Source organism: Homalodisca vitripennis, chromosome 6, assembly GCF_021130785.1.
Source record: "Homalodisca vitripennis isolate AUS2020 chromosome 6, UT_GWSS_2.1, whole genome shotgun sequence".
In the NCBI taxonomy this organism is placed as follows: Eukaryota; Metazoa; Arthropoda; class Insecta; order Hemiptera; family Cicadellidae; genus Homalodisca; species Homalodisca vitripennis.
Window position 1 is genome coordinate 62,891,317 of NC_060212.1, and position 16,018 is coordinate 62,907,334.

The 16,018-nt window shown below is 30.9% G+C and overlaps 2 protein-coding genes across 2 annotated transcripts in view; both read left to right on the top strand.

Annotated features, from left to right (window-relative positions):
• The window catches only part of LOC124364386 (protein catecholamines up-like), a 28,523-nt gene extending 19,893 nt beyond the window's left edge, over positions 1-8,630 (top strand). Inside the window, exons 3-4 of the mRNA XM_046819800.1 lie at positions 1,222-1,297; positions 5,574-8,630. Coding sequence (XP_046675756.1) covers positions 1,222-1,297; positions 5,574-5,749 — 252 coding nt within the window. The 3' untranslated portion in view covers positions 5,750-8,630. The remainder of the gene's footprint in view (positions 1-1,221; positions 1,298-5,573) is intronic.
• Positions 8,631-13,419: 4,789 nt separating this feature from the next.
• Positions 13,420-16,018, top strand: part of LOC124364387 (calpain-A) — a 177,101-nt gene continuing 174,502 nt past the window's right edge. Inside the window, exon 1 of the mRNA XM_046819803.1 lies at positions 13,420-13,513. Within this exon, the coding sequence (XP_046675759.1) occupies positions 13,470-13,513 (44 nt within the window). The 5' untranslated portion in view covers positions 13,420-13,469. The remainder of the gene's footprint in view (positions 13,514-16,018) is intronic.

Genomic DNA, 16,018 nt, shown 5'->3' on the forward strand with positions numbered 1-16,018 from the left:
TCGGGACCTTATGTTTATATAACATTTTTTCATTATTTTTTACTAGTACAATGTGCTGTAGAAGTGGGGGGAGAACTTCATGAATCACCCTGTATACAGTACACACAGTGTTCATGGATGTTGTCAAAATTAAGAATGCAATCATTGCTACAGGTCAAATTAACATAATACCAGATTAACCTAATTATATTTTATAATATTTAAATAAATCGTGTTTATTTAATGAAATAGCTTTTAATAGTTTTTTTCATTTCGGTAAAACCTATTGTGAATTTTTTAGAACTTGGAAAAGGAATACAACAAAAGTTTAGTCAGATATCATTTCAGCTTAGCTTTTAATGAGTTATTATTTTTCAATTATTTTGTTTCTTCAGGTAGCAAGTTCAAAATAATGTAGGTTCTATTTATACTGTTTTTTTTTTTTTACAGAAAAATTGCAAGTTTGACGAACAGCTGCCATATTAATTTTGTTTCTAGTATTGTACATGTGAATCATACCATATCGGTGTATACTGTCAGCTCACTTTTAATTGACAATGTCTTATGATAAAATTTATTTAATAAATACATTGTAGACTGTTATGATTGCTAAACGAGAGAAATTTTTTCTACAGTTTCATTCCATGGTTATTTTAAAATAACATGAATTACTTTTAATGAAAATCGTTTCAACCCTAATGGGATATGTATCACAAGTATTTCCAGGACAGAAATAACAATCTATTGAATAGTAGTTTTTATCCAATAACTTTTTCTTAATAACTTACAAGTGGGCTCTGAAACTGCCTGACACTGTATTGTGCAATAAACAATAGACAATTAACTGTATTTGTACATAGTTTGGGAATTACAATTGCGTCAAAACAGTGGTATAAATGCTTATATAACGAGTGCCAATATTCCATTGATACTTCTAATTTAAGAATTTATCAATTATTTTAAAAGCATGGTACAGCTGCCATCTTATTAGCTTTCTCTTCATGGCATCACAGCTGCAATCTGTTCTGAGATTCCATCCATTCAGGTAGGGGATTAAAAAGTTTGCATATGTCTGATTTACAGTGATTTACAGAAATGGTGTAGCACTTCAAGGATTAAACATACAATTCGGTCTATATAAATTTTCGAAATTTCGAAAACTCATTTTTAAGACATGTGAAATTACAAAAATAAATATGTTCACATAAAACCAAAGTTTGAATATTTGGGGGATTGTTCCAGGCCATGTTGCTGCAGCTGACTACAGCAGTCGGAGCACTGACAGGCACCGTAGTGTCTCTCTGTGCCGACGGTTTTGGTGAGTTCTACTGTCTCATTACAGACTTATTTGTTAAGAGTAAATATATCGTCCATAGTAAATGTATTGTCCATGGTAAACGTATCGTCCATGGTAAACATATTTTTTATAGTAAATCAGAGTGTCCAGCGTGTGGGAATGTACTTAAATTTATTATGTATGGAAAAATTCGGGATATTTACAGGGATTGAAACAAAACGCACATGCGTTTCAATGCGTGTTTTTTATGTAGTAAAAAAAAATAAAAAGATCATTTCTAAAAGCAAAATGTTTCTATGGAAAGAAAGGAATTTTACTCCTTTTTTATATAATGGGTTTAATTTAAAATTTAAAAAAAATATTTGTTATGGTCATTTGCTTTTGAAAAGCAAACTTTTTTCTTTGGCTTAAACAGTAACTGTTACAAAAAATTAATTCAAAAATTCTTGTTCGTGCCAGATTCACAATCTGCAAAATATACAACACTCTAGGGTTTAAGGATTTTATGTGCAATCTATAAACAATTTAGTGAACCTCTGCACAAAGGCAAATATCGCTCTGTCACCCAGGAAAATTCTGAACGCTGTTAAAAAGTTAAAAAAAATTCATAACAAATATATTTGTTACCCATAATCGTTTGGTATTGTTTATGAATGTAAGAAGTTTAGAGTAATAATTTATAAAAACAGAAATGTTTTGAATCACCATTAACTTATTACAGGTGTTGGAAAAAATAATTATGTGGAAATGTCCTGACTAAACACTAATATTTACAAAAATTGTTATAGTGTCATACAACAATCTGAGATAGGCTATACAATGTGAAATAAAATAAAAATATTGAAGCATGTTAACTGTTGTTACTGCTAATGGTTGATCAGCGGTGTTTATGCAGTACTAACATGTTTAACAGAGAGAATTTGTATTTTAATGTAAATTAATATAAAACATTCTTTAAAATATTAAATTTTACATTTTTAGCATAGTTTTTTTTTTTCAAAAATTACATATTGTTGGTACTTCATGATGGATCTTCTGTGATATTACTGAGATTAAACTTGTGATATTTCCTCTTTGCAAACTTATATAATTTTTAAAACATACTATCTCTTTTACGTACTTTATTAAATCAGCTGGAATCTACGGCTTGAGTTTTCTACCTTATAGTCGGACTTATTATTTATAGCTTAGAGTGATAATGAATTGGCAATATAAAATTTTAATAAAAACTGAACACTCATTGATATTATATAAATCAGATTAAATAATAAACGCTAGTGCCGCAATTCAATTCAATATTTGATCATTGTCACAGGTCTTGTTGCTTTCATTTGTGTTCAGTAATACATTGTGAGCAGAATATTACAATTTATAATGTGTGACTAAGTGTGGAGTATCGTAAAAGTAGTGATAAAGAGACAAGAGGAAGGCCTTGGCGTGCTCTCACCACGTGTTTGTTTGAAGTTTGTTATTGACGGTAAAAGGTTTGAAAGGATAACAGGATTTCGCACATTTGCCATCGTTATATGTTACAAAAGATGTAACACAACATTTCGAGGATTGGAATCTACTCTTTTCGTCAGGTGGGGAGGGGGTATCAATATTAATTAATTTGTTATTGATTATAATAAATATAATATAATAATACAATAATAATATTATTTTTTTATGTCTGAAATCCTGTTATCCTTTCTCACTACTTGTTTTGTAAACATCAGTTATCAACATGTCCCAGGAGTCAAGTCAATGACAGTGTCAGATTTCAGATACTGCACTAGTGGAATGTGAAACAGAGCTGAACTCAACCTTTCCCACCGTAGCTATGTTATGTGTAGCAAACCTAAGTAAACATTATTCCTTAGTGATTAGTCAACCAGTTTTCAGGCATTATTGCATCTAAGACAGTCTTCTTCCGTTAGGCACAGACTGAATGTTGATCCTTTGTCCATCTAAAAAATTATTCATCATTCTTCTGTGAAGACTGTAAAACCTGGGGGGTAATAAAAAAGTGTTTTCATTTAGAATATGTTTTCATGAAATGTGGTTAGATTTTAATTTTTGAGCCTGAGAATCAGAGCAGTTTGTGCCACTGTGCCTTATGGTGTTGTCAGGTTCTTTGTCCACACGGAGTCCAGCTGGTTTAGACAAGCAGAGAGAAATCAAAGTGAAATGATCAAAAGTTGTCAAGTGTTTATATTGTCATATTGAGCTTTCTTCTTCATCCAAATTGGCAGGGTCCTTCGTTTCTGTCGCTCATACGCACTCCACGGCGGACTTGCATTTAATGTTTCAGTTGAAGTTTAATTTTCTTTATATTGTTGAACTTTTGTTTTATCTACTGCTGGACTAGATGCTGGGATACGTATGCTAAAAGAAATAAATAGAAACTCTGGTTTTGTTTTCTTTACAATGGTTAGTGAATATTTTCTTTGAATTTTATTTTTGTTATATAATTATGATAAATTTGGTTAAAAGATAAAAAGTCAGAATACAATCTTGAGGGTTCTGATACAACATTGAAATATGGGAATAGAGAATTTAAAATTCAAATAAAGTTACAATATAGTGCAACATTAGTGTTTCAATTATGATGTGCCAGCTGCTAGGTAGAGCAGCAAGATCCTCACTCGAGGGATGGCTGATCAAGGTATCTATTTTTGGGATTTATAATAATTTTATTAAAGTTCATGAAATGGGAAATTCATGTTCAGAAATTTGATGAAAATTTGAAACAAATTTGCATTAAACACTGATAGTCTTTTTGAAAAATTATATTTCGAAATGTAAAGATATTCGCTAACGCTCAGCCAAATACCATGAGATAACATGCACCATAATCAAACTGAGTGTTGTTCATTTAGAAATATGAAGCTTCGTAGATAATTTCTAGTCTTTAGGTAATTTCTTATCGAATTATTGTTTGGTCAGATAGACAGAAATGAAATTTATCCAGCCCCACCAGGGGGGGGGGGTAGGCTTTGATAACGCTCAGCTAATAAACGGCAGCTCATGTTACTGAATTCATTATCAGAAACTGATGATTCTCAATCACAATAAAATACAAATTTTAACTAAAATTGTGAATTTAACATATTTCACAAGTATTAATTGAAGGCACGATACGTGGCGGGTATCCTTAGGACATCCCCCGGTTTATCAGCAACTCTAAGGCATTCGATATTTCCAATATTATTAGAATTTTGTAGAGAAACACAAGAGGTGCAACTTATTAAAAAACTATTCTAGCTAGAACCAAGAAAAAGTAGCAGTTTTGAAATGTTGTGTTTCATTCTTTTGCTACAAGCACATTATTCATAACGAGCGATTTGAAAGTATAACAGGATTATGGATGCTTGTAATCGTTATTTATTACAAAAATAACACAACCTTTCGAGAACTGATGTCTGTCCTCTTCTTCAGGCATCCACACCAGATTTTTAAATGTTGTGATGCTGTTGTAACAATTAGAAAATTTTAAAGTCTATGGATGTGAGGTTCTAATGAAGTAGTAAAGGTTGGGTATCCTCAAATTTTTATACTCTTCACCACAGAGATTTTATTGAAAGGGCTCTAAAAAAGGAAATACTGACATTGTGGCTCATGAAGCCTAACAAATGTTGTTATGTTAGTTTTCAAGACAGGTTTTAAGTAAAATTTTAAAAAAATTGGGTCACTTCCCAATTTTAAGTTTATTTAATAGTCCAGTAAAATGCAGAAGGACGAGGTGGCGAGAAACACAAGTGCTTTAACAAGTTGTTGTTTACAGTAATCTTGCTTGTAGTCTTCTTTTTTTCTTAATACTCAATACTAAATTGATCGAAGAGAATATTGATAGTACAATATTGAAAAGAAATTATTAAATTTGTTTGAACAGCTTTCAAAATTGTGGCAGTGGGAAATAACTTTAGTTTTTAAATAATGATTAAATTATAATTTAAATTGTGAATGTGATGGTGAGATGGATGATCGGAAAATTAATTCAACATAAGCAAAATTAATTAGCAATAAAATTATCTTAACCTTAGAGGTGGTAATGTATGTTCTTTGTAGAGGCAGGGTTTTTTTAAGCCAACTGCTCATGTATTTTTCTAATGTGTATTACAACTTTAACCAATGCCACAGACTTGACATATTATATACAATTTTTTTCATAAAACAACACAACATTTTGATTGTATTTATGGTAAGTGAGAGATGAATGATTTATGAAAAGTGACAGTGTACAACCGAATGTTATATACATTTTTTTTATTCAAGTGAATTTATCAAGGTATTAATTTATGATTTCTCGTGACAGACGCAGCAGCAACAGCCTGGATCTTGCCGTTCACAGCCGGAGGCTTTATCTACATCGCCACCGTGTCTGTGATCCCGGAGCTTCTGGTCGACACCAAGTTGTGGCAGAGTGTGCGTGAGATCATCGCACTGCTCGTCGGAGTCTACATGATGGTCCTCATCGCACAATACGAGTAGCAGTAGCCTCCTTGTGTAATAATACAACTTCATAATTTTTGTTTAAAATTACATTATATAAAGGCTTTTTTGTAATTTTTGTAAAGATTTTGTTAAATTTTATAATGTATTTTAATTGGGAAGTTTTATTTTGTAAAATCAAGAGTATCAGAAATGTACAGATAAAATAATTTGATGTATTATAATTGCTAAAATAAAAGTTCCTTTTAGTTGTGTTCACAATCAGGCTAGAAGTATATTTTACTAACAGTAGATAGGCTGATAAAGAACTGACCCCGGTCTAGGAGTAAGTAGTATTATTTCAAAAAGTTTTGTTCATCAGGCAATGTTTAATTTTGTAAATAAGAACGTACTTAGTAAGTACCTCTTGCGATACTGAACGATTGTGGCACAAAGTGTAAAGTTGTGCACAACAACAAAATAGAAGTTCAAGTTTACGAAATAAACTACCATCAAAGTTTTAAAATAACAACCGTCAAGGAAAAATTTGAGTTGTGAAATATTTAAAGTAAACAAAGTTTGCACTACAGATAGAGTATTTAAAAGTGAAACGGTTCATGCATGGAGGGGAAGTGTGGGCTGGGTACGGTAAGAGGAGCTGGACAACAGGTGTAGCCAGTAGACTACTAGCATTATTGAAAATATTGGTCTGATGCACGCCTAGCCTTTCATGGTACTTTCTTAACCTGACACTCTGGGATACTGATTCTCCAGATATTTATAAACCTTTATTTCATCAGTTTTTTTTACACTTTCCAAAACTGAAGCACTTGTGGTGTCCATTTTAAGCACTGATTTTCATGTTTTTAGCAGCGCTAATACGCACTTTACTCGTGGAGCAGACAGAACTGAGTGTCTGTGCTGATCTGATGAGCGGATTGTAAATGTGCGCAGCAATATTTGTCCACTGTGCAACCAAGGCCTGTTTCACGACTAGGTAATCTATTAGTACTGAGGTAGGCAATGGCCGACAGTGCCAAGAAGTTGCTGACTTTGGATTGTGTTACTAGCTAGTAAGCTTGCGTAATCATACATACAGTATTTGCCAACACACGACACACAGGACAGTAGGGTGATATATCACATGTACAAATGTGTATGGTACAAAACACTGCAGTCAGTGGTGGTGAATGAGATTCGTGTTGGGTCATGTAAATGTTGGTTCGCTTACTAATGCAGTTGTGTTGAATTTATATTTATTGAAGTTCATCTTATAGCAATATTATTAGATTAATCAGCTGTTTAGTTTTAAATAAGTGATATTCTGTTTGATAGTGATTTTTTCAAAGTGGAATTTCTTTTGTGAAACTGGAAAAAATATACAATTTAGGTAAATGATTTTCTTTTTTTAATTTTTAAAAATACGTTAAATTTAAAAAGAAGAGTTGTTTTATAGTTTTTAAGAAAGAAATTTATTTTTCTACTAACAGATATAAAAATCAGGGACATGCCACGATATTTTTCATTTTAACAAAACTTTTTAGTAAAACACTGTGAAACGGCTGAAATAGGTCTGGTGCCGACAGCAATGCTGGATGGCAAATGCCCGGTATTCCCGGAAATGACTCAGTGTTTGGCCTGGTACTAAAGGGGTGATATGGATAATGAAAATTTCAACTTCTATTCAACAAGAAGTTTGTAACACAATATTTGAGTAGTCAAGGTCCACTGATTGTTATTAGAAGACAAATTGTTACTTATCAAAGACTTTGAGCTATTAGGATGAAGTTATCAGTGTTGGACTGTACTTACAGTACTTACTACTGACCCTGCCAGTGATATCTCTCTTTCCTGCCATCCTGTCACTTTTGGGCACAATTTTGTGTCAGGACGATTTACAAACACTTGACTATGAGTAACCAATATTTCCCAATTGCTCAAAAAAATTTGTATTGCAAAGAAGAATTAATTTACTATTACTTGTTGTATAAACTTATTTATTAATACCAATAGTAAAGTAGGTTGATATTGGTAATACAGGTTTTTCTCTGTTGTTTTTTTTTTTTTTTTTTCATTAATCAGTTGACATCAGTCATAATATTGTCATCATCTCTGTATACTGTTGCACTAGCGGTTTTTTGTTTTGTTTATTGATATCACTTTGGGAATAAATCATTGTTTTAGTTGGGTAATATATAATAATTTCTTATTTAAGGGTTGATTTGGATATTATATATATTTTCTGCACCTTCAGTAAACACATAACATTATTAATTTATTGAAATTGATAAGAAAATGTCTAAATCGGAATGCTTTTACATGGCATTTAATAAAAATACTTGTGCACAACTTTTTGGAGCAAGAAATTGTGTAAAAGATTTAAACTGAAAATGTACTTGTAGTAAAATATACAATCTTATTATATATAGAGATCGATGATCACAATAATATTCTTTCACTTATTAAATTGGGTTTCTAAAAAAATGAAGAAGTTTTGTAAACCTTATTATCTTATTATATTGATTTATTTATACAAACCCTTAATTCAAACATAAATGACTGTTCCTTTTTACGTTATAGTAATACAAATAGTTTAAATTTGGTGTTTAAAGATTAGGAGTTTTGTTTGTTGAAACTGCCAATCTTTTAACATATCTGCCGATCTTTACATTTAGCATTTAGTTATATCTATGTTAAGGTTTAAAATTATTTACTATATATTTTACTCATGTCATAGCTTTTAAAACCATTTATTTAATGATTATGTTACTTAACCATTCCATAGTTTAAATTTAAACAAGTTATGTTATTCTTGACACTTTCTAAGTTGTAAGAGAAGCTATGTGACTAAATACATATGAAGATGTTAACTTAAGAAATATATATAATTTATGTATAATATTGTATATCTTGTGGTTCTATTAAAGTTTGATTTCCTATTTATTGTCTGTTTATTTAAAGTCATATATAACTTAGATTTGGTGATGAGATTTTCACTTCAATCATGTCAACAATAAAATAAGTGACATAGTTGTATCACTGTAATAGTTTAGTTAAAATGACACAACTTATTTTTAAATATTGGGGTATTATTATTAACCATTTATATAATTTCATGTCATTTATTAGCATGTAACATTTTACACTATTACAGGCTATAATGCAAAACAGGCGCCTAGTCATAATATTTGGTACATACTGTTGTGGTTTTTTTTTTTTTTTTTTTTTTTTTTTTTTTTTTTTTGAATATCACCATAGTACAGGGTGAGGCAATGAGAACTCCACGATTTGTTTATGCTGTTGTATGATAAATTTTGCAACAATGAATCATCTGCTGTGTTAAACTTTAAGTGACCTGTGCCATTTTAGTGTTTTGGAGTTCTGAACATGTGCTTTTGCTGTAGAAACGTGTTTTAAGAACAGTGATTCTTTTTTTTGTTTAAACTCAAAGATGTTTATTACTCACTTCAACATTGGTTGACATGGCGCTGTTCCAGATCAAAAACAATTAAGAACTGGGTAAGTATATTTATAAATATTGCCTCTACCCAAAAGAAAATTGGGGGAAGTTTAAAAACTGTTTTCAAACTAAACAATATGGAAAGAGAGAGAGTTGCAATTACACGCATTTCAAAGCGGTAGGCCAGGAAGCAAGCGTTGGCACTTGGGCGTTCAAACGGATTCCTGCTGAGGATTTTGCACCAGGACCTTCATTTCATCTTTACAAATTTAAAATTGCGCAAGAACATTAAGAGCCAGACTATGGCAGAAAATTGAATCTTGTGATGAATTATTAACATTAAAAAATGTGTTGCCTACTTTTTCTAACCTGCTGATTACGTCTGATGAATCACATTTTTGTCTTTCTAGCCATGTTAACAGGTATAACATGCGTTACTGGAGTGCTAATAACCCCAGAGAGCTTCAACCCAAGCCTTTATAAAGCCCCAAAGTGATTGTATAGTGTGAAGTTACGACAGATCGAATTTTTGGACCTTACTTCTTTGGAGATAATGATGGAAACACAGTTACTGTGAACTCGTGTGAAAGCGTGGTAGGTTGTGTTGTAATGTTGAATAACTTTTTTATTCGATTACTAGAGGAGCTGGATATTGATACTGATGCTCTGTACTTTCAGCAAGACAGGAGCCACGGCGCATACTTCAGACCTATCCATGACCGCTCTCGGAAATGTTTTTATTGACTGTTTGATTTCAAAATTTATTGACTCACCAGATTTATCTGTTAGTGATTTATTCCTATGATGCTACTTGAATGAAGTTCAGGGTTCTTCAAACTCATCCGAGAAATTTTCATGAATGAAGGAAAGGAAGTTCAGGCAGTTCCTCAAGAAAAGTTGTATCAAGTGTTCAGCGGCATTTTTAGCTGTCTTGAGGAATGTCATTGGGTTTAAAGTTGTCATTTAAAGGATATGGTTTTCAAAAAATCAATTTGATAAAGTAAAATTGCATAGTATTATCAAAGTCTGAATATGATGTTTAGCAGTAAAATATTCAAAGTATTACATTTGTGATATAAAGCAAATGGTGGGTTCTCACTGCCTCACCCTATATAATATTGTACTTCATTATGGAGCAGAAATACTCGTAATATATAATTTCTAATATTTTAAAACTCACTATACTGTGTAAAAACATTGATAGATAGCAAACAGAACTGAATCTTCTTTCTAAAATTTCTTTATGGGAATTCCAGCTTAAATATTCATTCAATTTTATTCCCAAGAAAGAAATAGTTTGTTTTCTCTAATGTGATTTTATTAAAAATAGCTGGGCTCAAATAATTTTTATTTTTAAATGTTCTAAAATAAATTAACTCTTAGAAAGTTGAATATAAATTTCTGTAGTTCCCCCTAGTGTGCAAATACAATATAACAATCTTTCAAATTTATTTCAAGTTCTATTTGAATTTAAGTTTCTAAAGTTATTCTAGAACAAAAAATTAAAACCTGAATCCTTTTAATGATTTTTATATTTTCTATATGTTTTCTTATATGTTTCACTGACGAACTGATCGAAGTGTTCATTATCAACCTAGATAATAAAAACCCTGATTAAACTTTATGACTAATCTAAGCCATTTTATAATTTGTTTAGTATAACATTAAAAAGAAATTACTGCAAACGCAAATATAATAAATATTTCAAAGAAATAAACTCCTATTAGTATCAACATTACATAGTAAAAAACCGTCAAACACGCCAGTGTACAGTAAAAAATTGCGGTCGGTATGTACAAAAACCAATTTCGGATCGATAACAGGAAGCCAAAAACAACAAATGGAGGACAGCTGTTGTCTGACGTTCAGTCAACATTCCATACCAGTTTTACAAACTACAATTCATGACAACAAAAAACTACGAGATCTCCCGTCATATGTGTTTTGAACCTTACAGGTTTCCAGAAGTCTTTGTTTTATTTGAGGAATCCATTTAAAAACACGTCTCAGATTCAGTCGTCTATTTGTTTCAGCCAACACAGATTTGAAATTACATTCCTTACTCAGTATTCTAAGTTTTTCTAAAAACTTATGAACATTTCCCCCAAGCTGCTGTTTCTGAGTTAACAGTTTGTCAATCAAACACTTCATTAACTTTCTTTGTGGTTTTCAGTAGTTTTTGTAGACTAATTACAGCATCATTGAGAGGTAAACATTCACTACAATAATTTGTTGTTAATAATTTTAGTTCATTACCTCCATCCATCTACTATTGACACTTCCAAAAAACGTCTTAAAAGTTTTATATCAGAGGTCATAATCTTGGGAAGCAGTGGGGCAATTTGAATCTATATTAAGTTTTTTAGTCTTGAAGAGTTGTTCCATTTTATGGTGTTTAATTAATTTGTAATAGGTACAACACAAAGAGTTGACCTGAAATCAGGTTTAATTAAACACAATTGAGCTAGGTCCTAATAATATAAATACTAATATTTAACTAATAATTTATTCCTAATATAAAACAAACAGTCTGGGTTATAATTTCATAGTCAACTAAGGAAAATTGTTCATGTAGAGAATAAAACATATGATAACAAATTAACATATGATCTATTACACTGAGTAAAGACTGACTTGGTCAATGACCAACTTCTGCTTAATAATCTGAAAGCTTTGGGGATAAGAGGAACAGTATTTGATTGGTTACACTCATTCTTTGTTAGTCACCGCCAGTCTGACAAATTCCCTAAATGGATATAATAAACTGTTTATTATATCCATGACTGACTTCCTCTGTTTTAATGGTATCCATAGTTATCAAACAAGAAATGTAAACAACTTAGTCCTGCCTATTCCTAGACTAGAAAAATATGCAGAGTCATAAATATTTACAAATAAATTTTTTTAACAAACTCCCTGAATCATGGAGATTATTAGATTTTAATTCATTTAAGAGGCAGGTTTCTAGTTGGCTGTCAAGTCGTGTATTTTACTCCATAAGAGAATTTTTAGAATATAATATTAGTGACAGTTAAATGTGGGTATTTTAAAATTTTTATGTAATGTAGTATTGTATTATATTAGTATTGGTGTTTTGTGTTATTTATTGCACATAATATGTTATTGTTATATAATATGTGAACTAACCAAAAAATTACTATATTATTATTAGTATTGTTATTTGTATGTATCTTTAAATTAGCAAGCTGTGATATTTTATTGTTGGAACTGACGAAGCCTATTGTAATTTTGTATTACTTAATGGTCAATAAAGATCTTGAAGGTCTTGAAACTGTTTCAGGAGTCATGTGTCAGAGGAGACACCTACTCTTACTTAGGTCCGGTTTTATTTCTGCTTTTTCCAAATAATATCCCCAACAGTGTTGCTCATGCAACTCTATGTCACACTAACAAACAGCTTTCTTTGTATCCAATAAGGATCACCACTCTGCGGAGACTCATGCTTTTGGAGGGGAACCCATTGCTGCAGTGGTTATGAACAATTCAGTGAAGGTCTTCAATGCTCTCCTACCTTCTTTAAAGTCCAAAACTGACACAAGTAAGTTTACAATTCTAAAGTTACATTTAATCAGTGGAAAATATTATTTATTCAGGACTTTTTTTATGATCGTAGAAATTTTTAGTTATCTATATTTAGCTTGTTTTAAACATAATTTTTTTTGTTTCTATGACATTTTGTCTATAAATGTTGTTTTTTTGCAGTAGAGAATATGAATATGGATAAAATAAAACTAAATAGTCTTGAGACCAGCTGCATAAGCTTAGTAACTTGAATATTTACATTACATACTTTGATCTTCTTCTAAAAATATGATACATTGTTTTAGTGACCAATTTCCCCACTTTAATCAGTTTTTGTATTTTGTGTTTTATTTCTCAAAAATTGAATTTGGAGTTTGTGATCATTAAATTTTGGAACATGCATTTAAAATGACTTCACTGTATATTCTGTAGGTCATGGGTTTGAAAGTATTGAAATTTTGAATTTTTATATAAATCTTGTAATCAACACAAAATTTACAAAAAAATATAACTTGTGACTCTACAATAGTTATTATTTGATTAACATTTTTTGGATCTTGAACACTTGGTGAAATACAAAACATTTTAAATTTCTAACATCCACTGACAACTTTGTACAAGGTATGTATGTACTATTTAATACTTTACTAACAAACGTCTGGCCCGATTGTCACGATGAAGAATGGTCTTGGCAGCCGTACAATATCCACACGGGACAGACCCAGGTGTATAAATACTTCAGTGTGAGAGAGTGCGTCGTGGCGTCAGTGTGGTGCTATGCCTTACACAAGAAGACAAATCTCTGACAACTATGCCTCGGGGTTGGTGCTCTCTGTTTCTGATTCAATTATATAATCGGGAATATTTTCTTATAGACATTTTTTGTTCTTGAACCAGTGAAGTCACTGGAACACATCAAAAATAATTTTACACTATTCAGACTGCATACGTCAAACAATTTTTAACTAGTCAGAATTTAGCTGCTGTTTATTTTCCTCTGATCAATTTAAAGAGTTACATTTTAAAAAATGATGTAAAATAATTGCACAGCCTCGGATAATTTAATTAATATTTTGATAGAACCTAAAATCTTTAAGGTTGTCACGTATTTTTTAGTGATGAAATAATTTTTAATTCCAAACATAACCATTATCATTTTCAGGAAAACAGTACTTCTTCATTGTTAGAAAAAATGTTTTATTTTTTCGTCACTTTTTTGTTTGTGTCTGAAGTTCAAAAGTGACTTTATTTGATTTACGCTTCTTTCTGGAATTTTGAAATAAATACAATATCTAATGTCAACATGCTAAAGATAACAAACATTTGAAAAACACAATTATTAACAACATATGTACTATGCACGTATACACAGTCTAAGGATAAGTTTCAGAGTGGTGTAATAACTTTTCAATTATATTACTGTACACAATTCAGGACTTTCGTTATAGTTAAAAGAGGTTAACTTTTACCCTTGGTTTTTGTACTTTGATTTAAGTTTCTGCATTATACAATCCTCATAGTGTTGGTACAAATAACCTTTTCAACAAAACAAATAAATATTTCACATACTGAAACATTTCTAAATTTGTGCTAAATTGTTTTGATGACAGCTGTCATTATTTGGGTCAGCCTTTTTTCTATTTCAATCTTAATTGTTGTAATTATTGTGCTAGTCTTGTTTTAGTACTGTCATAGAAATCTGCTTATAGCAATCACCCTTGTTACAGATTGTTTCCATTATGGTCCCCAGAATATAAAACCATTAGAATAATAAAATGTTGAGTGTGTTCATGCTTATACAGTCTTATGTACAGGATAACTACTGTAATCTCTAATTGATTCTGTATTTTATTCAACAAACTGACAAACATTTTAGATCTAGACTTATGGGACACTTGCAAGCATTGGGGATAAAATAGGATGTCAATATACAAATAAGTTTCATATAATATTTATTTACTAGTCACTAACCATAATCACAAAAATGTCAATCAGAATTGGAAAAGGGAAAGTTGAATACAAAATAAGAATTATACCTTAAATTAATTTATATTCTAGTTTAATCCTTAAACATTCTAAATAAAACTCTAGAATTAAGAGATATCCAACTTTTGAGAAATAAACCTAAAATATAATAACTTATTAAAATGAGAAATTTGTCACTAAAACAAATTTAACATATTCCTAGAAGAAGATTGGTATGTAAATATTCAAGTTACTAGGCTTATGCAATCGGTTTCATGACTATTGTTTAGTTTTGTTTCATCCATATTCATATTCTTCATTGCAAAAAACAACAGTTACAGACAAAATGTCATAGAAACAAAAAATGAATTAAAAGAACAATAAAATTAACATGTAAAACAAGCTAAATGTAGACAACTAAAAATTACTACAATCATTAAAGTCCTGAATACAATAATATTCTCCATTGATTAAATGAAGAATTGACTTTCAAATTCTTCTAAACTTACTTGTGTCAGTTTTGGACTTAAAGAGGATGGTAAAGCATTGAAGAGCTTCACTGAATTGTTCAGAACCACTGCAAAAGTGGGTTCCCCTTCACAAGCATGAGTCTCCGCAGAGTGGTGATTCTTATTGGATACAAACAAAGCCGTTTGTTAGCGCACAAACACAGATTTGCATGAGCAACACTGTTGGTGGTATTATTGAGAAAAGGCAGAAATAAAACTGGACCCAAGTAAGAATAGGTGTCTCCTCTGACACATCCTCAGTTTATTATATCCAAATAAGGAGTTTTCTTTAGTTGACTATGAAATTATAACTCAGATTATGTTTGTTTTATATTAGGGCCTAGCTCAATTGTGTCTAATTAAACCTGATTTTAGGTAAACTCTTTATGTTGTATCTAATACAAATTAATTAAACACTATAAAATAAAACAACTCTTTATGCCTGGAAAACTAAAAATAGATTCAAACAGCCCCATGGCTTTCCAAGATTGGGACCATTGATATAAAACTTTTAAAATATTTTTGGGTCCATGGAGGGTAATGGAACTAAAATTTTGTTACACGTAGTGAATAACTCAATGATGCTGTGATTAATCTACAAACATTCTACTGTAAACAGGAGCTTGGGGAAAATGTTGATCAGTTTTTAGAAAAACTTGGAATACTGAGTAAAGAGCGTAATTTCAAATCTGTGTCGGCTGAAACAAATAGAGGCGACTGTATCCGAGAAGTGTTTTTAAATGTACTCATATCTCCTTGAATAAGACAAAGACTTCTGGAAAACTTTAATCTAACTCTAAAGAACACTTATAAATAAGTACATTGCTTAGTACTGGCATAGAATTATGCTAA